General features: G+C 42.9%; 5 protein-coding genes and 2 non-coding genes across 7 annotated transcripts; 4 read left to right on the forward strand and 3 right to left on the reverse strand.

The window, feature by feature from the left end:
- Positions 1-372: 372 nt before the first annotated feature.
- ndufa6 (NADH:ubiquinone oxidoreductase subunit A6) lies at positions 373-4208 on the forward strand. Its single transcript, XM_072442244.1, has 3 exons — positions 373-545; positions 821-936; positions 3984-4208. Exons 1-3 carry the CDS (start codon positions 410-412, stop codon positions 4113-4115), a joined length of 384 nt encoding a protein of 127 aa, XP_072298345.1. The 5' UTR covers positions 373-409; the 3' UTR covers positions 4116-4208.
- Positions 4209-4627: 419 nt separating this feature from the next.
- Positions 4628-5185, reverse strand: smdt1a (single-pass membrane protein with aspartate-rich tail 1a). Its single transcript, XM_072443705.1, has 2 exons — positions 4998-5185; positions 4628-4778 (listed from the first exon to the last, which is right to left on the reverse strand). Exons 1-2 carry the CDS (start codon positions 5151-5153, stop codon positions 4641-4643), a joined length of 294 nt encoding a protein of 97 aa, XP_072299806.1. The 5' UTR covers positions 5154-5185; the 3' UTR covers positions 4628-4640.
- A 735-nt stretch (positions 5186-5920) lies between these two features.
- fam234b (family with sequence similarity 234 member B) lies at positions 5921-13073 on the reverse strand. Its single transcript, XM_072443703.1, has 12 exons — positions 12981-13073; positions 10631-11101; positions 8881-8979; positions 8641-8808; positions 8204-8319; positions 7975-8125; positions 7761-7905; positions 7204-7398; positions 7042-7120; positions 6769-6936; positions 6322-6442; positions 5921-6248 (listed from the first exon to the last, which is right to left on the reverse strand). The coding sequence occupies exons 1-12, from the start codon at positions 13015-13017 to the stop codon at positions 6022-6024; spliced, it is 1977 nt and encodes a 658-aa protein (XP_072299804.1). The 5' UTR covers positions 13018-13073; the 3' UTR covers positions 5921-6021.
- A 1649-nt stretch (positions 13074-14722) lies between these two features.
- LOC140358846 (U12 minor spliceosomal RNA) lies at positions 14723-14875 on the forward strand. Its single transcript, XR_011926729.1, has one exon. It is a non-coding gene; the product is annotated as a U12 minor spliceosomal RNA (small nuclear RNA).
- A 2366-nt stretch (positions 14876-17241) lies between these two features.
- LOC140358847 (U12 minor spliceosomal RNA) lies at positions 17242-17394 on the reverse strand. Its single transcript, XR_011926730.1, has one exon. It is a non-coding gene; the product is annotated as a U12 minor spliceosomal RNA (small nuclear RNA).
- Positions 17395-17843: 449 nt separating this feature from the next.
- On the forward strand, positions 17844-21652 carry poldip3 (polymerase (DNA-directed), delta interacting protein 3). The gene is made up of 10 exons (XM_072443706.1): positions 17844-17948; positions 18445-18551; positions 18643-19022; positions 20116-20160; positions 20236-20313; positions 20388-20606; positions 20692-20769; positions 20846-20975; positions 21062-21128; positions 21366-21652. The coding sequence occupies exons 1-10, from the start codon at positions 17881-17883 to the stop codon at positions 21580-21582; spliced, it is 1389 nt and encodes a 462-aa protein (XP_072299807.1). The 5' UTR covers positions 17844-17880; the 3' UTR covers positions 21583-21652.
- Positions 21653-22551: 899 nt separating this feature from the next.
- rrp7a (ribosomal RNA processing 7 homolog A) lies at positions 22552-23939 on the forward strand. The gene is made up of 7 exons (XM_072442245.1): positions 22552-22650; positions 22779-22921; positions 22985-23110; positions 23186-23309; positions 23383-23480; positions 23551-23758; positions 23829-23939. The coding sequence occupies exons 1-7, from the start codon at positions 22587-22589 to the stop codon at positions 23912-23914; spliced, it is 849 nt and encodes a 282-aa protein (XP_072298346.1). The 5' UTR covers positions 22552-22586; the 3' UTR covers positions 23915-23939.
- Positions 23940-23955: the final 16 nt, after the last annotated feature.

Here is a 23955-nt window from a genome sequence, read left to right on the forward strand (position 1 = left end):
TCTGTGGTAAAGTCTGGATGAACAAATGCCAGTGGAACATTATACAAAATAATACATATGTGCACAAACGGCCCTGTAGTTTTTGATCGAAGTTTGCTTATTACACCTTTACCTGCAGTTGTAGTTCGTGGACTGTCCAGTGGAGGGCGTGTTGCATAATAGAGTGCTTTATCTCGTCTCATGCGCTCCATTCCTCTCCGTAGCGCCTTACAGTCCACACACTCCAGAGTTATCCCTCCAGCATTCTTGTCATTGTGAAATCGATCATTTCGTTATTGCATTTTGAATGTGCTCGCACGGAGTCAGTGTAGTGCGCGTTTGTGACCTTTAAACCCTCCGGACCACCAGGTGACGCTGTTCAGCGAGTCTACTTCCGCTGTAAACAGGAAGCGCTTGTGTAGTGGCAGCGATGGCGACGACAGCGGCGACCCGAACAGCAGCGGCTGCGAAAGTTGTCAGGCCGATTTTTAGTCGAGACCTGGACGAGGCCAAGCGCAGGGTTCGTGAGCTGTACCGGGCCTGGTACCGGGAGGTCCCCAACACAGGTACACGGGGCCCCTTTGGCCCTAAGCGTTTGTTACAGTCAAGGTCGTGTCTGCACCAGAGGCTCGCCGGTGCCAAAAAGGCTGTTTATTGTGGTATCAAAAGAAACCTACTCTCTTTTTTTTTGAAAGTTTAGTCTATTTCAACTCTCCTACACTGAAAGCCTGAATTTGTACGTTGTGTTGTTTTCTGCTGGACAAGTTCTTACATCTTAGAAAAACGTGAAAAGCTTTATATTGTCACTTTTAATGACTTGATGCTGTTACTGTACTTGCAGTGGCCACGTTTCAGTTGGATATTACAACGCGCCAAGGAAGAGACAAAGTGAGAGAGCTCTTCGACAAAAACAAACACGTGACAGACCCTCGTGTGATTGACATGATCGTCATTAAGGTGAGAAGTGCTGTGGTCGAGCGGGTCAGAGCAGGTCAGAGCAGGTCAGAGCAGGTTAGAGCAGGTCAGAGCGGGTTAGAGCGGGTCAGAACGGGTCAGAGCAGGTTAGAGCAGGTCAGAGCGGGTTAGAGCAGGTCAGAGCGGGTTAGAGCGGGTCAGAGCAGGTTAGAGCAGGTCAGAGCGGGTTAGAGCAGGTTAGAGCAGGTCAGAGCGGGTTAGAGCGGGTCAGAGCAGGTTAGAGCAGGTTAGAGCAGGTCAGAGCGGGTTAGAGCGGGTCAGAGCAGGTTAGAGCAGGTCAGAGCGGGTTAGAGCAGGTCAGAGCAGGTTAGAGCAGGTCAGAGCGGGTTAGAGCGGGTCAGAGCAGGTTAGAGCAGGTCAGAGCGGGTTAGAGCGGGTCAGAACGGGTCAGAGCAGGTTAGAGCAGGTCAGAGCAGGTTAGAGCAGGTCAGAGCGGGTTAGAGCGGGTCAGAACGGGTCAGAGCGGGTCAGAGCGGGTTAGAGCAGGTCAGAGCAGGTCAGAGCAGGTCAGAGCGGGTCAGAGCGGGTTAGAGCGGGTCAGAGCGGGTTAGAGCAGGTCAGAGCAGGTCAGAGCGGGTTAGAGCGGGTCAGAGCAGGTTAGAGCAGGTCAGAGCAGGTCAGAGCGGGTCAGAGCGGGTTAGAGCGGGTCAGAGCGGGTCAGAGCGGGTTAGAGCGGGTCAGAACGGGTCAGAGCGGGTTAGAGCAGGTCAGAGCGGGTCAGAGCGGGTCAGAGCAGGTCAGAGCGGGTTAGAGCGGGTCAGAGCGGGTTAGAGCGGGTCAGAGCGGGTCAGAACGGGTCAGAGCGGGTTAGAGCAGGTCAGAGCGGGTTAGAGCAGGTCAGAGCGGGTCAGAGCGGGTCAGAGCGGGTCAGAGCGGGTCAGAACGGGTCAGAGCGGGTCAGAGCGGGTCAGAGCAGGTCAGAGCGGGTTAGAGCGGGTCAGAGCGGGTTAGAGCGGGTCAGAGCAGGTCAGAGCGGGTCAGAGCGGGTCAGAGCGGGTCAGAGCGGGTCAGAGCGGGTCAGAACGGGTCAGAGCGGGTCAGAGCAGGTCAGAGCAGGTCAGAGCGGGTCAGAGCGGGTCAGAGCGGGTCAGAGCGGGTTAGAGCGGGTTAGAGCAGGTCAGAGCGGGTTAGAGCGGGTCAGAGCGGGTCAGAGCGGGTTAGAGCGGGTCAGAGCGGGTCAGAGCAGGTCAGAGCGGGTTAGAGCGGGTCAGAGCGGGTCAGAACGGGTCAGAGCGGGTTAGAGCGGGTCAGAGCGGGTTAGAGCAGGTCAGAGCGGGTCAGAGCGGGTCAGAGCGGGTCAGAGCAGGTCAGAGCGGGTTAGAGCGGGTCAGAGCGGGTTAGAGCAGGTCAGAGCGGGTCAGAACGGGTCAGAGCGGGTCAGAGCAGGTCAGAGCGGGTCAGAGCAGGTTAGAGCAGGTCAGAGCGGGTCAGAACGGGTCAGAGCGGGTCAGAGCAGGTTAGAGCAGGTCAGAGCGGGTTAGAGCGGGTCAGAGCGGGTCAGAACGGGTCAGAGCAGGTCAGAGCGGGTTAGAGCAGGTCAGAGCGGGTTAGAGCAGGTTAGAGCGGGTCAGAGCGGGTTAGAGCAGGTCAGAGCGGGTTAGAGCGGGTCAGAACGGGTCAGAGCGGGTCAGAGCGGGTCAGAACGGGTCAGAGCGGGTCAGAGCAGGTCAGAGCGGGTCAGAGCGGGTTAGAGCAGGTCAGAGCAGGTTAGAGCAGGTCAGAGCGGGTTAGAGCAGGTCAGAACGGGTCAGAGCGGGTTAGAGCGGGTCAGAACGGGTCAGAGCCGGTTAGAGCGGGTTAGAGCAGGTTAGAGCCGGTTAGAGCGGGTTAGAGCAGGTCAGAGCGGGTTAGAGCAGGTCAGAGCGGGTTAGAGCAGGTCAGAGCGGGTTAGAGCAGGTCAGAGCGGGTTAGAGCAGGTCAGAGCGGGTTAGAGCAGGTCAGAGCGGGTCAGAGCGGGTTAGAGCGGGTTAGAGCGGGTCAGAGCGGGTTAGAGCGGGTCAGAGCGGGTCAGAGCGGGTTAGAGCAGGTTAGAGCAGGTCAGAGCAGGTCAGAGCGGGTTAGAGCGGGTCAGAGCAGCCCCAGGAAGCAATGTTTGTCCTCTCTCTGATACTCACTCCAAACAGTGCAACCTGCTGTTGTGTTTTTGAGCAAGGCACTTTGTTGTGTTTGTGAACCATAAATGTGTTTACCCAGAGTTGAGCAAAACCTGTTCAAATCAAATGTAGCTTTTACTACGATTAGCTTTTACCAATTGTAATACTGATTTATTCCTAGTTACATAAACATTGGTCTTGATTGCCAAGTTGTTGATGTTATAACTTTTTGGTTCAATTAGAAGACAAATTAAAGCCGCAAGCGGCATCCAACTGCCCATGCGAGCCGCCGGGCTTTACACACCGCACTTTTGACTTGATAAAGATGGCGCTGCCCTCAGTGTGTGTGATATTGGGGCTTGGTAGTGTATTTGTGCATAACCAGTGCAAATAGACACTATTATCAGTCAATTTTTGCAGCTTTGCTGCACAAAGACCGTAACACTTAAAAATAGCTTTTGATGCCCCACTACTGAAGATGATATTCCCCAAATTTGAGCTTGATCGGCCACAGAGGAGTTTGTTAAAGTGTGAAGCGGGGGAAAATGTGAAAATTTGAGATTTTGTGATTTTTTTTCCCCCCATAGTTACAGTAAACTTTGCAGCTCCGCCGCACAGAGCCCGTGTCACTCAGAATAACAAATGGGCTCATTTTTGAAGATGATTGACACCAAATTTAAAGTTGGTTAGGTTAACGCCCAAGGAGGAGATTGTGTCAAGTGTAAAAATTTGGTAATTTTATAGATTTTGCCATTTTCCCTTTGGGATTGATAACCGCAGTAACTCTTATGATTAATGCTACACAGTCAGAATTATACTCTGACTATACTCTCTCTGACATGTTCAAATACAGGTTTAAAAATCTACTCAATTACAATAAAAGAAGTATTGGAATTAGTTTTGTTATGAATTTGTCCCCATTCTGTTCTTTCACAGGGTAAAATGGAGCTTCAGGAAACCATTCATGTCTGGAAACAGAAAACTCACATCATGCGCTTCTTCAGTGAGTCTGAGGAGCCACGTCCCACTGACTTTCTGTCCAAATTCTACAAAGGTCATGACCCATGAACTGTCAAGTCACCTCTCAAAGTTCTCCGTCTTTGTGATGTGAAATGTGAGGATTTCCCATTTATTGTAAATATAAACTTATCAGAATATCTATACATTTGGGGTTTGACTGCTTATTTGAAGTTGATCTCTCTTAATCTTGCAATTATTAAATCATACAGTTGAAGATAAGGCAGTCGCTTACAACAGTTTAGGTTTTAGTGCATACAAAAGTAATACAGTAGCAGCAGCATCAAAACTACACATGGACAGTATAACATATAATTAAACGTAGTTAAAAAATGAATTACAATATAGTGCATTGCAAGCAGAGATGATGTAACAGGATCACTTGGTGTACGTCTGCTTTGACTCTTCAAATCTCCCTTGTTCTGTAAAGTCATAAATAAGAGATTAGTGCACAGTCTGATGTACATGTCTTGACCCCAACCCACAGTAAACAACAAAAGCAGCTGTGGCTTTAGATGAGCAGTGTTCACAAAGCACACGGACTCACTGCACAAGCTTGGTACCTGAAACCTGGCCTCAGTCATCATCGTCGTCGTCTTCAGGCACAAAGATGTCGTGCTCCTCCAGCAGCGCTGCAAAGTTCTTGCTGATCAGAGTCCCCACATACAAGAAGGGCACCACTACCAGAGCAATCCGGATAAGGCCGAAATGGGTCTGCTCCCCAGTGTCACATCCCATAGAAACAACTAAGTTAGTTCATGTTGCGTAGCTTTACTATCAATTAATCCATGTGATATGAGAGAATATACAGAGTCAATTTTACAACTACATAAACGTAAATGTTCAGCTGAGTTTCGTCTCATTTCAAGCTGTAATTGAACCCTCACCTGTGAGTCTCCAGACCAGGAACATCCTGCTCTTAAAAGCACTGACCTTTTTTGGTTTGGGCAGAATGGCTCCGGATGAAGTGGTCACGGCTGTGCGACATGAAGTGACCGCGCTCACAGGGCAGTCATGAAGGGATCGAGGAGCAGTGAGGGCATTTTTAACAACCGAAAACCAAAGCAGGCGACGCGCGGTGGACGCCATGTTGACAGCGCCTGATACAAGTCACACAGCGCCACCCAGTGGTACTAATGTGTTTATCACCTTTATATTAATGCCTCCACGAAAATAGATGTGAATATAATTCACAAGCAAATTTACTTCATGTCAATCAAAACCCAACAACAGCAACATTTTGAACGCAATAATTTGTGAGGTTTAATAATTAAGTTGAAATACAATACAAAATGTATCAGCAAAGAGATGAATTCAAGCACATTTAGGATGCACATTATGAAAGCAAAAATAGTGAATGCAAATGTAAACTTTCAGCAAGTTGGACCAAGCTGTTAAAAGCAAGCAAATAAATACTGTACATATTTACAAATTTACATTTATGTAGTGGCATACAGTCTGTTTTCATTACATCCTACTGGCCAATCAATGATGATTGTGCTTCAAAAATGAATTGACCAAACTTTTAGTTAGCGTACATGTTACTGCAAAAGAATAAAATAAAACAAAATATTATCAATAATAATACTACATAATAATAACAATAATAAATAAAAGAAAACTTGAAATTTGTTCAGTGTGAAAATGGGGTGTGAGCTCCCCAGGGGCCCCAAAGGCACAACCGAAAGCCCCCAAAGGTGGTCCACATAACAAAAATAAAATTATGTTTTGAACTCAATATTCCATCATACATTTTAAATAAATGTATATTTACTACTGTAAGTGTATTATGTGATTTTCTTTTTTCCCCCCAATATCAAATCTAAAGGAAAAAAACACGATCTTTTGAACAGAGTATAAATTGTTATTATTGGGAATTTTAGTGCAATTATTTCTTGAATACAACTGGCCCTTACCTTTGCTACTTGGCATGTCAAAGATGCCTTCACATTTTCTCTCAGTGCTTAAAAGCCAGTCGTCTGAAGAAAGTATTGACCTCAAATGCACTTGGTTTAACCGGGATTTCTAATGTTTGGCTTTCATTTAGTCTGACAGTTTTTGCTTTGGCGATGGCAGCTTTGAGGCTCATGATTTTCACCACACACGCAATGGACTTTGAAGCAGGAGTAGGTTGTGAAGACACTGTAATGTAGGACGCATCTTCCTGGCGCTCCTCAAATGTCACTGGAATTGTATTTAGAATTAGGTCTTAAAAGCAGTATAAAGAATTTATTATATATTTGTATTGGTACTTTACCTGCTGAAGTTACTGCCGTGTCAGTGGTGCTGTTCAGCTCCAAGAGGACTGTGGGATACGTAGGGTGTAAGAGGAACAGTTTTCGAATGACAGGTTCTCCTGCAGCAATACCAGGTGTTACCTGCAAAAATACATCATTAATAAAACTAAAATGTATATCATTCTATGGTGCAGCAAATATTCTTAACATTAACTCAGTGTCGCGAGTTCGATTCCCGACTCAGATAGTTTACTGCGTGTCCTCCCTTCTCATTCAGCCTCAATTTCACACAGTTCTCTCTATTAAAGCCTATGGGCCACAAAATCTTTTAAGTGAAAAAAATAATAAAGTATATGTTTTATCATCCCTTTTCTGCATACATTTTTTATAGAATATTATTTGTCCACTCTAAATTGTTACACATACAAACAACAAGAACAAAATGAAATGTATACATAGAAACTTACTGTTGTCTTGGTAACATTCTTCTGCCCTCTGATTGGGTCACTGGCCCAAAACAGGAAAGCTGATTGGCCTGTAGAGGTGGACATAGTAGTAGAGTCCAAGTCCAGACGAGGACAAACAAACTGTGACGACCACAGGAGACGCCCGGTGGCTCCGTCAATGATCTGAACCTGAAAGTTGGACCAAACAAACCGTTACAAATGTGTAATTCTACTCCACTGGCATATTCAAGGACACATGTGCGTACATAATGCTTCACCGATGCAAAACGTTACCTTCATGATCCCATTTGCTGAATGTTGAAGTAAAATGTCCAGGACTCCATCATCATTAAAATGCCCTGAGGTTGGTTGGCTGGAATGAGATTTGGCCAAGACATAATGCAGTGAAATATCAAGGATTAAGTCAAATTAAATGCTAACTTTAAATGTCTGTACCTATGAATGGGAGGAGAAGTGAAGGTCCAGTCTTTCCGTAGATCCTTCTGTCTGAGCACTGACAGTTTACTGGAGCCGTACACTAGAACCCAGTCACTTTTGGTGCTGTTCTGGTTGGATAGTGTGCCCAGGTTGTTGTGGTTACTGTCATAACCAACCACCTGGGGATACAGGAATGTAACATCTTCCGCTCCTCTAAAGGAAGATGCAGTATATGAACGACAAATAAATAAAACTGTTATTTATTGATATAAAGCACTTTGTCTTTGTAATTAGTTCTAAATCCTAACAGCAAACTGCACTGATGTTTAGTCATAATGAAACCTTTAATCATTGTTATTTTTCTTTAGAAATTAGAAAACAAAACTGAAAGAACATTATCTAAATACCTAAAACAGCAAAATCAGTCAAAAGCTGACAAACACCCACCTGTCCCATACTTTTAAATCACACAATAATGTCGCTTAAAGAAATCCTTCACTTTCAAAAGACCCGCTTCTACCCCACAAGTGCCTGTGACATGTAACAAGAGCTTTATTTCGTTCACTGGCGCATACCCAAAAATGTGTATCAAAGTGGTAGAATTGGTTCTGGCCTTGAGTCCCTCCCATCCCGAGTCCTTCTTTCTGAGCTCTTGGCTTGAAGGCATTTTACCAGTAGCGTGAATGTAGAGGTCACGCAGAGCTATAGCTTTGATGTTACCTGAGGAAGCAAACATCTGATTTAGATTAAAAACTAAAAATATAACAAACATTTAAGCATATGTTCTACCTAATCCAAATAGGATGTAATATGCCTCTTGTTGAGTCTTATGCAGCAGTGGACCAATCAGCTTTCCTTGACCAGATATGTTAAAAGGCACTGAACGTCCAAGCTTTTCCCCGGTTTCTCCAGAAATGAACGTGAAAGACAGATCCATAGCCTAAAACACGTGATGAAAAGCATTCAGATTGACTGTATACAAGATGCATAGCAAGTATATTGGTGCTAGAGGGTTTACGGCGTCTGCGGGCAAGGTGGATATGAGCAAGTCTGGGATCAAATCTCCCTGCAGGTCCGGCAGTAAAACCACCTGGGATTCAATGTTCTTGAGTTGCACCAACCACACCGTCTTCCCTGGGGAGAAACAAAGACTTTGGAACTAGAGAATACACATTATACATTCAAATATAACATGTATATATACTGTAATGTCCTGTTTTCACATGTTTTTTTATTGTCCTGGTGCCATTCTCATTGTTAGTTACTTTACAATAGTCCTCTAAAACCTTGCTGAAAGCCAAAATCAAGCCAATCAAATGCCAATTAATAACTTAACAAATCAACAGCTGTGATATAAATCTTCTATGATAATTATATGCAAAGAATTGGTGGTAGTCTTTTTTTTTTTTACCCTGGAATTTTGAGTTTCTGTACAAAATGTTAGGTTAGTCTCACCTGTCATTCCATTAACAGCCATTAGAATGGACTTGCTGATGAGGAGACACACTTGTGGTTTCTGAGCACTGATCTGCAGGCCACACTGGATGTACATCACCCGCTCGTGCATGGGTTTCTTCCATATAATCTGTCCACTCACAGCAGAGAGAGCCACGGCGCTGTAAACTGAAAACAGACATGAACAAATTTTACTTTATCAAATATTGTCCTTAAAGTGTGGCTAATGACGTTGGATACCTTTGTGTCCTTGTGTGGGCGTTTCCGTCACACCCATAAACACCCCTGCAACAGAATCCCCGCTCACATCCCACAATGCCAGGGCGGGTGGAGTGATACCTGTAGGGCCGACATTACACCCCTTAATAGGCAAGTGCTATCTTACGTTTCAACACATAACAGCTATTTAAACGCAGCCACCAATTACATATTTACACCGAAGCATGTTGTCAAAACCCAAAATTGGTAGTTTAGGTTATAACTATCACTGTTGTTATAGTTTTGTGCTTATTTTATGTCAAATGTCATCATTCTGTTTTACATGTTTTTACAGTCAAACACAGGAAACAGCCCTGACATGTGACAAGCAACACATGGGAGCTTTTTGCCTTATTTTAAAAGGTATAAATAGTCCAATCCGACGCTTCAGCCTTAGTCATAAGATTTTCAGAGAGTACCAAGCGATCAAGCATTTTAAAAATAGCCAAAAACAAAGTACAAAGGAGGTTGTGTGTCGCAGCTGAACAGGCGACATAAACATATGAGACATGACTCTTTTAAGACTATAAGACTACTCTTTTGACTTATTTATTGTTTTATTTTGCACCGAATCACCAAGTTCCTATGTTTGTGAATTATTGGTCTGATTCTGATTCTGACATGCACATATTCTAAATCACATAAACAGCTTGTATTTGAGTCATTACAGGTCTATTAACACAAAAAAGTTATCTGTATTTTGTCGTGGAATTGCCTGTCAGGATCAAACCAAAGCGACCTTACGCTCTAAAGAAATAGACGGTCATTCTTGTCAATGCCTCGTTATTGAACCAAATGCATAATCGGACTGGCTTCTTTAATATAATGAAACTTAAGACAATCTTTTGCCATGGTTCTTTGATGTGGAAACTAGAGATGGACAGATTGATACTGAATATAGATATATCAATACTGACGAAGGTATCGTATAGTATCGATTCTCATGCTAAAATATAAACTTTTGAGATAATATTGTTAAAATACATCTTTTATACTTTAGTTTATCTACTCATATATCTACTTACAGATCAGTTCAAGCTGGAGCAAAGATCATGTAAAAAAAGAGAAGAATCTTTATAGTAGAGGAGTTTCAAAGTACTGAACACTCATTGGTCTCGGTATCAGATCGATATGATACTTTCCCATCAGTGGAACCCAACTTTAATCAACTAAAAGTATAGAAATTTCACAAGGTTTTGCTTTGCATACCATTGAGTTAAACGTGTAACCTGGTGTTGTCCTACTGATAAGATCAAGTTAGGACACGTCTAAACTAATGGAAAAGAGATATTGAGGCCTAAGCAAACGCTATTATTTTGTCACAAAGATGAGACATAATGGGCCCCATGGAGACCAGGGGCGAGTATTTCTGGCAAACTTCACATCACCTTCTTATTTGAAATTCATTTGAATAAGTCTGCTTGACATTTCCTATTCTTTCAAGAATTTTACTTGGACAGAATGCCGTACCCCAGATAAACACAAAAGACAACCAAAACGCCTATGATTACATAAGATTCCCACAAGTGAAGCATATGACCCCGGTCTAGCCACCTTGGGGGGGAAATCTGGCTACACAATCGAAAGTGGCAACATTATTGCTCCCATATTATGCTTTGTGGCCTTTTGAATACTTTCGAACCCCTTCAATTTTCTAAATCTTGTTATGGCAACTCGTTTGGACAGCGTCATTAGACCATGCATCTATTTGTTCCTGATAAGTTTGACATACCTCCTGCTTCTCCCAATGCTCTCTCCCACTGCGGCCGAAGTTTCCCTTTCTGACACGGAATCAGAAAGGCACAAAGCAGCACCAGCAGTGTGGCACACACCAGGGGCACCAGGAAAGCAGCCGTACGGACAATATGTTTTATTCTCATCTTCTTTGCATCAGTGTCTGTGCTATGGACCCCCACGAGGGACCCGGACCCCCGCCTCTGGTCTCGGTACTGCATGTCCTTGGCGTCATCCCCCTCCAGGCTCGGCACGTGCTCTCTCCAGTCATCGTCGTCATCCTCTTCATCCAGCATTTCATCGACCGCCCCGACAAATCTGCCGGACCTGCCGCCGCCGGGGCCCAGGCAGCTGTCTCGACCCAGGCCGTTCCGGGGGTAACTGAGCACCAGGTCATCTTCCTCACTCTCGTCTTCACTGTCCGCTTGGGTCAGAGGGTCATATTCACCCAGCTCTGAGCCCTTCTTCCCTGCGCACACACACGTTAGACGACACTTTAGGAGGCGATTCCATGTTTTCAAGTTTTCACACAAAAGCCACGACAGCGGAGACGGCAGAGGTATTTGAGAATGTATTGAGAAAAGTGTCCAACAAGTCGTAAAAATGCGTTTATACTTTTCTTTTTTTAATTGTGAGATTGCAAATACAAAACAACACCAATAGACATTATGTGGTTGTGTGAGTCTATGGCTGGCCCTATATTCAGGATTTTAAGATTATCATTATTGCTCCTTTAATCAAGTGACTCAATTGTTGGAAAAACTCTCCCTGCATCATCTTTTTTGTCACGTTTAAAGGTTTGTCATGTTTAAAGGTCAGTCAAAAGAAGAAGGGCATTTTGCATGTGTCTCGACTTGGAACAGAGATGTTGTCCTAAGGAAACCACATCTCCTTTGTCCAGAGTGTTTCCAGTGTTTCTCAATTTGCATGTACAATTCCCCTGAAAATGTTGTGGTGCATTAAAAACACAGGAAAAGATGGGAGGAGGGAGGACTAAGTTATTTGAAATGATAATAATGATGATGACAATAATAACACTACAAACAATAATTACAACAATAATAATACATGTATGTGTTAATGATGTGTTGTGTGTGGCAGTAATGGCTGTTTAGGAGAGTCTGGTTGTCGAGTAGAGTTGGTAGATGATTGAAATGTGCGAGGTGTCGAGGGAAGAGAATTGAATGTTCCACAATTGAAGATTTGAGTTGACAGTATTTTTAAATCGATTGCTCACGATGCCAAACTCCTCGACCAAGTGTGGAAATATGAATATGTTGTTTTTAAAAATATGTTTCATGTGAATGATAACCTTTTCATCCCATGTGCAATAGCTGAGTGTTCTTTATTGCTTATGAAGTCAGGATTGATCCAGAGTGAGCTAAAGTTAGACGTCATTTGTGATTTGGCGTTTGTTTGATTGATTTGGTGAGAAATGGGATGTCAATATACTGTATTTAATTATTTGTATAGCGTCTGTTCTTTATCCAGTCATATCATATCAGATTGGGTGGAATGAGTCCATTTGTAAATGTAAATGCTTTATATTTAGCTAATGTGGCACGTTAGCAGCCTTGACAATATCCAACCTGCCAAACAAGATGATAAGAGGAAAAGCTTTATTATTGCTGTGTAATAATTTAGTGGGATGCACAATAATGAATACATCATAAGGAACACATTTGTTTGGTGAAAAAAAATATCTTTCTGCCTTTTGAAGAGGAAAAATTGTATTTACAAAAAGAACGGTAAACCCAGTTGCATCTGTTGCCATGGCTTTGAGATGCCAATCACTTGAGTCCTAATAAAGAATTGTAGCTCTGTCACATTCATTATGTGCCATACTCTACATAAATAACAACAACAACAACAATAACACTATGACTGTATTCTTACTGCACACTGTCATATGCGTTTGTCTGATCAAAGCAATATTAAGTCAACAATTCTGGAAAATGCATAAAAAGCGACGATCCTCAGCAAATGCACCGGGCGTCATGGTTTCATTCCATAATATAATTCATCCATGTTTCATTCATACTCGGGAGGGATTAGAAGGTGATGCAGAGGTGCGATGGAGGCGGCTCGCGGCTAGCAAACAGGGACGCGCGCGCGGAGGATGCTAAAGACCGATGCTTACGGGAATAATGCACAACACATCAACAATGACAGTGTAACAATGCGACACATTAATATCAAATGTGAGGAGAGAGTCAATAAATGCGCATCATCGACAGAACACGCGCTGCAGCGACGTAAACGTTCCTCCTGCAATGGCCTTGGTTTGTTATTATTACATTATTATCTCTGGCGTTCACGGGGGAAACGCGCGTGAAGAGTCGTCTTACCGGGCAGTTTGAGGGCTCTGGACAGGGCCGATGCCATTTCTTCTCCGCCGTTTCCCGCACGACGCCGATCCGGGGGGATACGTGCTCCTCGGGATGAACGTGGGTTGGAGGCGTTTGAGCTGCTGCGCCCGAGTGCATTGTGGGATATGGAGTTTTAACACTGCGGAGCGTGTGTCGCGCGCGGCAGAAGCGGGTCGGTTTTGTCAGTCGTTGACAAAACGGGGCAAAACGTGTTCATAATTGGCCTGGTTAGTTCTGGAGATGTTGTGTCCTCAGGCAAGACACTTCGGCCGCATTGCAAAGTAAAGTCATGGATCTCGTAAAGTGAAGGTGGAGTAACGCTATTCAAATATACACTCTAATTATAATCATTGTAGCCTACAGAGATGTGTCCCTTTTCAGACGTTTTTGTTTTTTCATGGCATAAATGTTAACTTTGTTCACACAGATGCGTATTTTTTTGTTTTTTGTTTTGTTTTAAAGCAGCTCTGTTTGTGTACAAGTCTTTCCATGGCCTAGCACCAAAGTACATCACGGACATGTAAGTGCCATATGAACCATCATGGACTCTGAGGACCTCAGGGACCGGCCTCCTGCTGGTGCCAGAGTCGGGACTAAACATGGACCAGCCTCCTGCTGGTGCTCAGAGTCAGGACTAAACATGGACCGGCCTCCTGCTGGTGCCAGAGTCAGGACTAAACATGGACCGGCCTCCTGCTGGTGCCAGAGTCGGGACTAAACATGGACCAGCCTCCTGCTGGTGCTCAGAGTCAGGACTAAACATGGACCGGCCTCCTGCTGGTGCCAGAGTCAGGACTAAACATGGACCGGCCTCCTGCTGGTGCCAGAGTCAGGACTAAACATGGACCGGCCTCCTGCTGGTGCCAGAGTCAGGACTAAACATGGACCGGCCTCCTGCTGGTGCCAGAGTCAGGACTAAACATGGACCGCCCTCCTGCTGGTGCCAGAGTCAGGACTAAACATGGACCGGCCTCCTGCTGGTGCCAGAGTCGGGACTAAACATGGACCGGCCTCCTGCTGGTGCCAGAGTCGGGACTAAACATGGACCGGCCTCCTGCTGGTGCTCAGAGTCAGGACTAAACATGGACCGGCCTCCTGCTGGTGCCAGAGTCAGGACTAAACATGGACCGGCCTCCTGCTGGTGCCAGAGTCAGGACTAAACATGGACCGGCCTCCTGCTGGTGCCAGAGTCAGGACTAAACATGGACCGGCCTCCTGCTGGTGCCAGAGTCAGGACTAAACATGGACCGGCCTCCTGCTGGTGCCAGAGTCGGGACTAAACATGGACCGGCCTCCTGCTGGTGCCAGAGTCGGGACTAAACATGGACCGGCCTCCTGCTGGTGCTCAGAGTCAGGACTAAACATGGACCGGCCTCCTGCTGGTGCCAGAGTCAGGACTAAACATGGACCGGCCTCCTGCTGGTGCCAGAGTCAGGACTAAACATGGACCGGCCTCCTGCTGGTGCCCAGAGTCAGAACTAAACATGGACCGGCCTCCTGCTGGTGCCCAGAGTCAGAACTAAACATGGACCGGCCTCCTGCTGGTGCCCAGAGTCAGGACTAAACATGCTGGTGCAGGAGGCCAGTCCACTGTGGTTATTTACACAGACAGTAATAATTACCAGTACTTTGAATTGTCTGGGAACGTAGTAGATTGTTGACACCATGACCGAGGAAGCCTGAGCACCGGCACTAACCACCTGTTCAGCCAGTGTTTAGTTATGCCTTAAACTGATGAGTAAGGAAAATAACGATGCGGGGTGACGCCCGCGTCCCTCGTTTACTTACGAGAAGAATTTTTGAAAGGGCAAAGGTCTGACTGTGAGGTGACTTACCTACTTTGTGAGATGCCTCATGGAACAAGGACCTGCCCTGATCCCTAAAGATGTGAAAGAACTTGATGAAAAACTCTACCAACGTCTCATCCGTTGGAATCGTTGCAGTTACAGATGAAGTTTTATGCATCTTTTATGTCTTAAACTGTTTTTCTGTCATGTCTTGTGTGATCTTAATGCATGTTTTCCCTGTTGTGTGAAGCACTTTGAATTGTTTACATACTGTGTACATATTGTGCTCTACAAATAAACTTGCCTTGCCAAATCACACAAAATTACAAACGTGATCCACACAAAATAAAAAAAAAACAACCCTAAAATTAAAAAGTCAGGAGGTGATAAACTGTAAAAGAACTTTTGTTTCTTAACTTTAAAGCAGCAAGGGGTCAAATAAACAGGTTTGCTGATTTATTGTTTTACTGTTTTACAGGGACTTGAAGTGCTGGTAAGCACTAAAAGAGGCAAATGGGGGATTTACCTTTTGTAAAGAGGCTGGAACTATCTATATAAACTCTGGTGTAAAATTAGGATCGGGGTGACTCCAGATCTGACTGTGGAGGAGCTCCCAGGCAAATGTATTGATGCTGTTTCTGTAAATAAACACCTTTTAAAATACAGAAGCTAGTGTCAAGCGAGTTCTTCTCCTGCCGTCCACCGCCAACAACACCTTGAGAAACCACATAACTACATAACTACAGATCCTTTGAAATCCATCCATTTTCTACCGCTGGTTCCCTTCCAGGGTCACGGGTGACTGGAGCTTATCCCAGTGACTTTGGGCCTCGGGCGGGGTACACAGAGACATAGACACACAGATAACCAGTCACTCTCACATGCATTCACTAGGGCCAATTTAGAAAAAACAATTTTTGCCATTCACATGCATGTCTTTGGACGGTGGGAGGAGCCGGAGTACCCGGAGAGAACCCACGGTAACACAGGGAGGACATGCAGACTCCACCCAGAGAGATCGTGCATGTTGGTCTAGTCCAGGAATCGAACCCATGATCTCCTTGGGAGGCCTTTGCCACCGTGCACCGACCCGAGATCGGTCGAGTGGACTCAACCGACTCAACCGACCCTTTGAAATCGAGTGTTTTGTGGTTCCTCTGTGTTGTGTTCTGGTGGAGGCTCAGTCCAGGTTCACCAGGACCACCTTCTTTCACGTTGTCATTATGGGTAGTGTTTGTTGAGGCATATAATGACTTTAATCCATTTTGGATTAAATATAATAATGACTTTAATATAATGACTTTATATATAATAATGACTTTAATCCATTTTGGAATAATTAATAAAATAAATACTTTCAGATGCACTGAACTGTTTCACGAATAGACAAGACTCAAACTAGGGTGGAAACGGGTCCAAAATGTAAAGTGTACACACAGTTCTGTTATTCTCATCAGCATTAAACTACAATCATTTGTGTTTATTTTTCAGGCATAAACAAACAATTAATAAGGCACAAACTGATATGAGAGGGAACAGCGAGGGTCCAAAATGTATTATTTGACAAAGAATTATACACACAATAAAAGTAATTTGTAAACAAGAAACAGATTTCAAAAGCCTTGGATAAATGATGGATTCAAATTGGTTTTACATTTACAAACGTGTAGGCATGTTACATAAAAGTCATCAGAGAATAATTTACAACTGTCTGGACCCAGTAATGCACACTCTCAACACAGGATTATTCTGTAACAATAACTGTGATAATTCAGCTCACTATATAATCGTAAATAGCCTATTAAGATGTAAATAACTGTTGGCAGCAACAATGAATAATCACTGTTGATGTGCTCCACATTAGAATTGTGAATAAAGGTTTCACTGTTGTTAGGTCATGGTGCCAATAATTGTGAATAATCAAACAATCTTGATGTTTCTAATGGTGAAAGTAAAAGTGTATAAGTGACATCCTCTCAACACAAGTACATCATTCAATATCAGATCAAATCACAACAAAACTAATATTAATGGATTATAGACGTATATTAACGATTGGAACAATATTAATCACTGTTACTTACACATAGCTTCAGTTCTGACTGCAACTTTGCACATTCATTTTTCTGCAACAAGAAGTATTATTTTCATTATAGGATTATAATAGGGATGTTTATATAAATTAGATCTTTTATTTATTTTCTATTCCATATTAAGAACATGAGAGGTTTTGTCTTCAAGAGTTCTGTTTATAAGAGTTTTTTCTATTAAGAGTGTTTTTTAAAGCTTCCTATAAGTCAAGTCTGTTCTTCTGCTTCTGTAGCTACTTTCCGTTGCAACACCGACATTTCCCCATCGTGTGGACAAACAGTCAAACGGCTTTTACTTTATCTACAACTGTAACGCTTCGTTCGCAGAGTTCTTCATCAAGTTCTTTCACATCTTTAGGGATCAGGGCAGATCCTTGTTCCATGAGGCATCTCACAAAGTAGGTAAGTCACCTCACAGTCAGACCTTTGCCCTTTCAAAAATTCTTCTCGTAAGTAAACGAGGGACGCGGGCGTCACCCCGCATCGTTATTTTCCTTACTCATCAGTTTAAGGCATAACTAATCACTGGCCGAACAGGTGGTTAGTGCCGGTGCTCAGGCTTCCTCGGTCATGGTGTCAACAATCTACTACGTTCCCAGAAAATTCAAAGTACTGGTAATTATTACTGTCTGTGTAAATAACCACAGTTCATACATGTAATAGTTTAAATATCATTCATAACAACCAAATGGGGTGTTAAATGTAAATAATAAGCAAAAGTATTATAAAACGTACACCGCAAAGCATTCTGGGGAAAGATCTAGACTAGTCGATTGCCGATGTCATACGTTTATCTCGTCTTATAAACGTTACATCACTTCAAGTTAGAATAGTGAAAGTGATCTGTCACTGGATGCAGACAAACTATAACTGGACAATATTATGTGTTATAAAACTTTTAATTGGATTTCTCAACACTCTACATGACGTGGACCGTGCCAGCCCCTGTACATGTTTTTACTACGTAGAGTCCGCGCATGCGTATTAGCACGGTGAGAGAAAATGGCAGACGTTTCTTTGGACGAAGTGATTAGACAGCGCGGCATTAATCTCAAGGCAACTGTAAAGCGGTAATCAACCTTTATTATATTTACGTCTCATTATTATGTGGTAACGAAATGCGTCTAATATCTTAGTAAAAACGTGTACCCATAAGCTTTTTTGAGTGCTGCCTTGTGCTACAAGCTAATGCTAACCCAAGCGCTATGCACTTAGCTCTGAATGCACGCAACTAGCTAGCAAACCAGTGAACGCAAAACCAACTAGCCTTTCATTGATAGTCTTGTCCGTTTTGCATCTTTGCTATATACTATGTGGAAATGGCTTTGTTGTTTAGCGTTCATTGTCGAACCATTTGTAAAAACATTGCACTCTTTTCTCATTCAAGCCTTAGTAAATGTTCGCTAACAAGCTAGCAGTAATATCTATTGTATTGTGAGGCAACGCTTCATACTTTGTAACGAAGTTCGATGATTTTACCGTAAAAATGGCAAATTGCGCATTTCAAATGCCGAGATAAACTTCTGAAGCTGCATTGTTATGCTATTAAATTACTGTCTATTTCAGACCAACATTTGGTCGAGGTGCTGGCGGAGTCAGTAAGACCTTTGATGCCAGGCAAAAGATTGGGACAAATGATGTGCGACAGCGAATGGGTGGAGTAGGTGCTGCAGGTAAGCATTAACACCAATGCTTTTTACGTTTACATTTACTGTGTAAATATTATATGGTATGGTTTGTAATCTGCTTTTATTTACTTTTTAGGTTTTCAAGTGAAAGATGCCAGAGAAAAACTTGGTCAGAAAGATGCTCGTTTTAAAATTCGTGGCCGAGGTGGAGCAGGAGGGATGCAAGATGCTCGTCAACCAGGAGGGGTGCAAGATGCTCGTCAAATGATTAACTCACGCAAACAAGTCCAATATAATCCCACAACACAGGCTTCACCACCCCAGCTGCAGAGCACAATGCCATCAGTACAGATACACCAAAACATTAGTGTTGCTGGTGTTAACAGCAGGCATTTTGGTAGTCAAGGACCGAATGTTAGGGATGCTCGAGACAGACTAAGCCTGAAGAGAAGCCTTGGAGGAACACAGACACTGGCTGGAGCAGGAATACCATTAAAGATAACAAAGACCATTCAGGTGGGCATAAGTTATTTTTTTTTATCAGAGAAATTGTCGAACCAATGACTTGGACAAGTCAGAATTGAGCCTCTATTCTCAAGACGTGACTCGACTTGATTATACGGACTACTTGAAGCTTGTGACTTGACTCGGACTTGTGACGACTTGATGCTTCTTCACAGAAAGATTAATATGATCTTTTTAAAAAAAAATCTCTACAGAACCATTCACAAAAAAAACAGAAATTGCAAAAATATTAGATGTTTTTGGTAATTTGGTACAATAATTTGAAAGGACTTGAAACTCAAAGTAGAGGACTTGGACTTTACTTGAAAGTTCTGTCCGAATGTTCCTGATACCCCACCCTATTTAGGGTGGGGGACATTTTTATGTCTGTCCGAATGTCCAGCTGGTTAAAAAGTAGTGTCCTCAAAATTTCCCACTATGCATCTTGAAGTACTGTGCAGCGCTGGGGTCACTAGACCAGTCAATACAGACCACAATGCACTGCAAAAGTTGGGGTTGCAAGCAGCAACAGGTCTTTAACTTGGCCCAACTTGACTGAATTAAATAAATAAGAACAGCTGCTTAAATGCACTGTTGACCCATGATTTATAAATAAACAGTTACACAACAAAATTGCTTGCTTTAGCTGCTTCCTTTAGCTTCAGTTGTAAAAAGACCATTACAGGCAAAAATAATAATAATCCAGTCTGTCTGTTGTTTAATGTGACATCCTTGCCAAAGAAAACTTGTATTGCGATTATTTATCCATAAATATGGATCGGTCAGACAGATTTTACTATATTTATTGCAGAAATACATTTTTATCTGACCCACGGCGAGGGGAATGTAGTGTGCTCAATGACCAAATCGCTCTGCTACTGTATAGTATGCCAAGTAGTACAGGACTATGTTATGTGACTGGGGGACTGGGGACTGGACTGGGGAAGACATTCAGACACAGCCTTAGATTTGTGGGGCATTGACTTGACTTGAGGCTTAATTGAGACTTTGGAAACAATGACTTAATCCCACCTCTGGAAGCAGTAAAACAAAAAACAACGTTCAGTGTTTAAAGTAAGATTATGTGGCATCTTTTTTCCCTCAGCAACGCCCAGTTGGATTATTAAGTGGGATACGCACACCCATAAAGGTATGGTTGCTTTAGTGGATTATGACCATGGTGTAGTAAGATTTACTGAATTCTAATATTTATTTTATTCCCCAGCCTGTTTCAAATGACCTTGATGGCACACCTAGTAAACAAATTAAGATTACCACTTCTAATGACATCCTACAATCCAGGGTAAAAGAAAGCTTTCACTCTGCTTAACTGTCATTTTTATCATTCATTAAATAACAAAATATTTTTTTATGTAGGGTGGTGCAATGAGCTCCACATTCTCCATGTCAGCTCCAATCACAAAGGTGGTGAAAAACGATGCATACACAGCTCCTCGACCTCCGGTGCCGGTGGCACCCACTCGACCGAGCACGAGCATGCCTGCGTCTCGTCCCTCTGCTGGCACCTTACAACAGGTTTCCAGAACTCTTCAGCAGAGCACATCTGTTCCAAACGCTGCGGTGGCTCCTCCACTGGTGATCTCTCTTAAAATTATGTCATGACTATAAAAACACTTAACGATGTCATTTTGTTAATACTGATTTGTTTTTCTCATTGTAGCCTACATTCAGTCCATTAGAGGGAACAAAAATAACAGTGAATAACTTGCATCCTCGCGTAACTGAAGAAGACATTGTTGTAAGCAAACCCACTCTTTGTTCTGCTGTGGCTGATACTTCAAGCATTTTGTTGATTTACTCTTCTTTCCCTATAGGAACTCTTCTGTGTATGTGGCGCCTTAAAACGTGCACGGCTGGTGAAAGTGGGTGTGGCTGAGGTGGTATTTGTTCGCAAAGAGGATGCCGTGAGCGCATATAGGAAGTATAATAATCGCTGTCTTGATGGTAAGTCTATATGAAAGTAATATTGCTGTCCATAGCCATCTGTGAAGACATTATAATATATTCTTTGAATTTTCATCAAAATGCAGGTCAGCCCATGAAATGTAATCTTCATATTCAGGGAAATGTCATCACCTCTGATCAGCCCATTTTATTGTAAGTACTAATGTTTTGATTTCTGTTACAACATGTGCTCTTGCAAGCACTATTTCGTCTATTATAGAGTGCTTGTTTATGAATTACAACTGTCATGTTACAACATTATTACTACAAATGTTTACTTAATATCTGGACACCCTAATGGATACTCTAGTGTTAGATAATGGGGGGATTTTGTAACTTGCTATCCTAGTTCTTATTCTTTGCCGTCTTACAACATTTTGATTTTTGCAGGAGGCTTAGTGATACTCCAGGCAGTGGCAGCTCTACAAAGAAAGATGGTCTGCCCCCCTCCCTGTCACGTCCCGCCGGTCAGCGAGCGTCCACTCAGCCCACTCCAGAGGTGGACCCTCAGACAATTCTCAAAGCTTTGTTCAAGTCCACTGCTCAGTCCCCCACTTCTCCTGAACCTCCCAACTCACAAGCTACTGCCTTTCGCATTAAGATTTAGAACATGTCTTGTGTTTTACTGCATTCCTAGTGTTATAATGAACAAATCTATATTTCAATTGGATCGAAAATGCACATGGAGAATTTTTTTACTGATTTGATAAACCTGGTAACTCACAAATATTTTGAGCTTAGTGTATCTGTAAGCCATTGACGTTTTTTTTTTTTTTTTTGATAAATCAGACTCCTTGTCTGATTTTTTTTATTCAGTGATATCCATGTACATTTTGTTATACATTTTATTTAGTCAAGTTCAACCCAGTCTAAAAGCCTAACCCAAAAGGCAACATTTAATTATATGGGCTTGTGGTCTGAGGGCAAATGAAAGGAGATAATGTTTTAAAAAAGTACAGAATCAATAGTGTTGGGGTCAACTCGGCTTTTGTTATTCATAGTTGACATGTGGTATACAGTTTATGAAGTATATTCTTTGTAGTGTAAAAAATATGTTTGATGGTTTACTACTGTATGTCAGTCATGCGTCTAGGAAGGTTTAGCTTCTGTAACATGTCACATTAAACGATACATTTATACAGTTTTTTTCATTCATTTTGGTTATTTTGAGTACATGCAAAGAAGACCGTTTGTTCCACTGTGGGAATATTTTACTGTTGCAAGTGCAAAAGAGAAGCATTAAATAAGAATCAACAATCGGACATTCAATAACAAACACTAAGCCGCTATACCATTAATTTGTTCAATAAACGTTTCACGCAATTAATGTTACTGTGAGTCTCTTTTTAAAGGTGGAACCTCCACTCACTCCTAAAGTCTTAAAAATATGAAGTCTCCTGATTAGTGCTGGTCCTAACCAAAAAATCTATTGATGCAGAGTCTTGTGATAGGTGTACAGTAAAAAATAAAACTTTCTAAATAATATATTACTCAAGCACTATTTAGTGTTACCATTGAGTCGGAATAGATCCATGGTAAGTCTGAAACATTGAGAGCTGCGCATGCGCCGCTACATATTATTTACTTCCGGTGTGAAAGGCTGTTTTCAAGATGGCTGCTTCCGAAAAGCAACATGCCTCTAACCAAGCTTGTGTTATTCCTGGGGGATATGCAGGTAAATGTTACCCTACAGATGACGGGAAATGCATTATCTATTTTGTAGTGTTTATGAAAACCGTCGAACTTCAGTCTTGTATTACACGGGAATTGTTTCGCCTACGTTAAACCTTTTGTTCTTTGCAGTGCTGTCCTTAAAATTTTGTTCCAGCAGCGTTGCCCAGCACAAACTTTATGTCAAAGAGCACAAAGTCCGGGATGAAAAAAGTTCCCACAGACCCCTGGACAGGACTCTGTTTGTTCTCAACGTGCCCCCATATTGTTCAGAGGTAACACCCTGCGCCGTTCATTTCCATGTTTCTGAGGACCTAACATTGCGCTCCTGTGTTTAGGTCGTTATCAAAAGGCTATTTTCTCAGTTTGGAAATGTAAATTCAGTAGAGTTGAGAGACCAGCCTGGTACCTCTCAGCAACATGGACCAAAGCTTTCTAATATCTTTAGACCAGCTGAAAAACATGTGAGTTTTTAAAGGCATAGTCTATACACAATGAGTCCAAACTGATTATGCACCTCTTTTATACATTCCCCACAGGGATTCAAGGTGGGATATATTGTGTTCGGCAACTGTTCCAGCGTGAAAGCGGCTAAATCTCATTCACCCAATGAGCCTATGGTGGTTTCCACTGAAGAGCATCCAGTCAAGACGGGGGTCCAGAGTAACTAAACTTTGGCATGGCATTTACCATTTACATTGTGTTTGTTTGCTAAATGTGACCTTTCCTTCAACAGAATGGATACAGCAGTACAAAGACTCTTTTATTCAACCAGACCAACTTGACAAAATAGTTGACTCGTTTATGGAGGACTATGACAAGCGTAAAGAAGAGGTAAGGGACTGTTTCTCCTTGTCACATCGTTTTGACCTGTCTGGCTTGACCTCTGTTTTGGCTGTGACAGGAAGCGGAACAGCAAAGAAAAAAGGAGGAACAGCAGCAGGAGGATGAAGAAGGTTGGGTCAAAGTTACAAAGGGACACAAGGGGGTCAAAGCTCGACCGCACAGTGAAAATGCCAATCGGCACACTTTGGCAAAAGAGATTAAGAAAAAGAAGAGAAAGGAACTCATGAACTTTTACACCTGGCAACACAGAAACACACAGAAAGAACGTAAGTACTGTTTACTGGAAACAGATTTTGATGAAGCTTTTTTAATGATTGTGCCCATGTTCTTTTTCAGACATTGCAGAACTAAGGAAAAAGTTCGAGGAGGATAAACAGAGGATAGCCTTGTTGAGGGCACAGAGAAAGTTTAAACCCTATTAAACTATCTTTTCCAAGTTTGCAAACATTTGGTGTTGTAGATA

This window comes from Eucyclogobius newberryi, unplaced genomic scaffold, assembly GCF_026437365.1.
Source record: "Eucyclogobius newberryi isolate DKJ021-1_F unplaced genomic scaffold, fEucNew1.0.hap1 SCAF_13, whole genome shotgun sequence".
In the NCBI taxonomy this organism is placed as follows: domain Eukaryota; kingdom Metazoa; phylum Chordata; class Actinopteri; order Gobiiformes; family Gobiidae; genus Eucyclogobius; species Eucyclogobius newberryi.

Coding starts and splice junctions, on each gene's coding strand:
- ndufa6 (XM_072442244.1), top strand. CDS start 410: ATGGCGACGACAGCGGCGACCCGAACAGCAGCGGCTGCGAAAGTTGTC. Junction 546..820: donor CCGGGAGGTCCCCAACACAG/GTACACGGGGCC, acceptor CTGTACTTGCAG/TGGCCACGTTTCAGTTGGAT. Junction 937..3,983: donor TTGACATGATCGTCATTAAG/GTGAGAAGTGCT, acceptor GTTCTTTCACAG/GGTAAAATGGAGCTTCAGGA.
- rrp7a (XM_072442245.1), top strand. CDS start 22,587: ATGGCTGCTTCCGAAAAGCAACATGCCTCTAACCAAGCTTGTGTTATT. Junction 22,651..22,778: donor TATTCCTGGGGGATATGCAG/GTAAATGTTACC, acceptor TGTTCTTTGCAG/TGCTGTCCTTAAAATTTTGT. Junction 22,922..22,984: donor TGCCCCCATATTGTTCAGAG/GTAACACCCTGC, acceptor TCCTGTGTTTAG/GTCGTTATCAAAAGGCTATT.
- poldip3 (XM_072443706.1), top strand. CDS start 17,881: ATGGCAGACGTTTCTTTGGACGAAGTGATTAGACAGCGCGGCATTAAT. Junction 19,023..20,115: donor AGATAACAAAGACCATTCAG/GTGGGCATAAGT, acceptor TTTTTCCCTCAG/CAACGCCCAGTTGGATTATT. Junction 20,161..20,235: donor GGATACGCACACCCATAAAG/GTATGGTTGCTT, acceptor TTTATTCCCCAG/CCTGTTTCAAATGACCTTGA.
- fam234b (XM_072443703.1), bottom strand. CDS start 13,017: ATGGCATCGGCCCTGTCCAGAGCCCTCAAACTGCCCG. Junction 11,102..12,980: donor CAGAGCCCTCAAACTGCCCG/GTAAGACGACTC, acceptor GTGTGTGCGCAG/GGAAGAAGGGCTCAGAGCTG. Junction 8,980..10,630: donor AGCATTGGGAGAAGCAGGAG/GTATGTCAAACT, acceptor TCGGCCCTACAG/GTATCACTCCACCCGCCCTG.
- smdt1a (XM_072443705.1), bottom strand. CDS start 5,153: ATGGCGTCCACCGCGCGTCGCCTGCTTTGGTTTTCGGTTGTTAAAAAT. Junction 4,779..4,997: donor TTCTGCCCAAACCAAAAAAG/GTCAGTGCTTTT, acceptor ACTGGGGAGCAG/ACCCATTTCGGCCTTATCCG.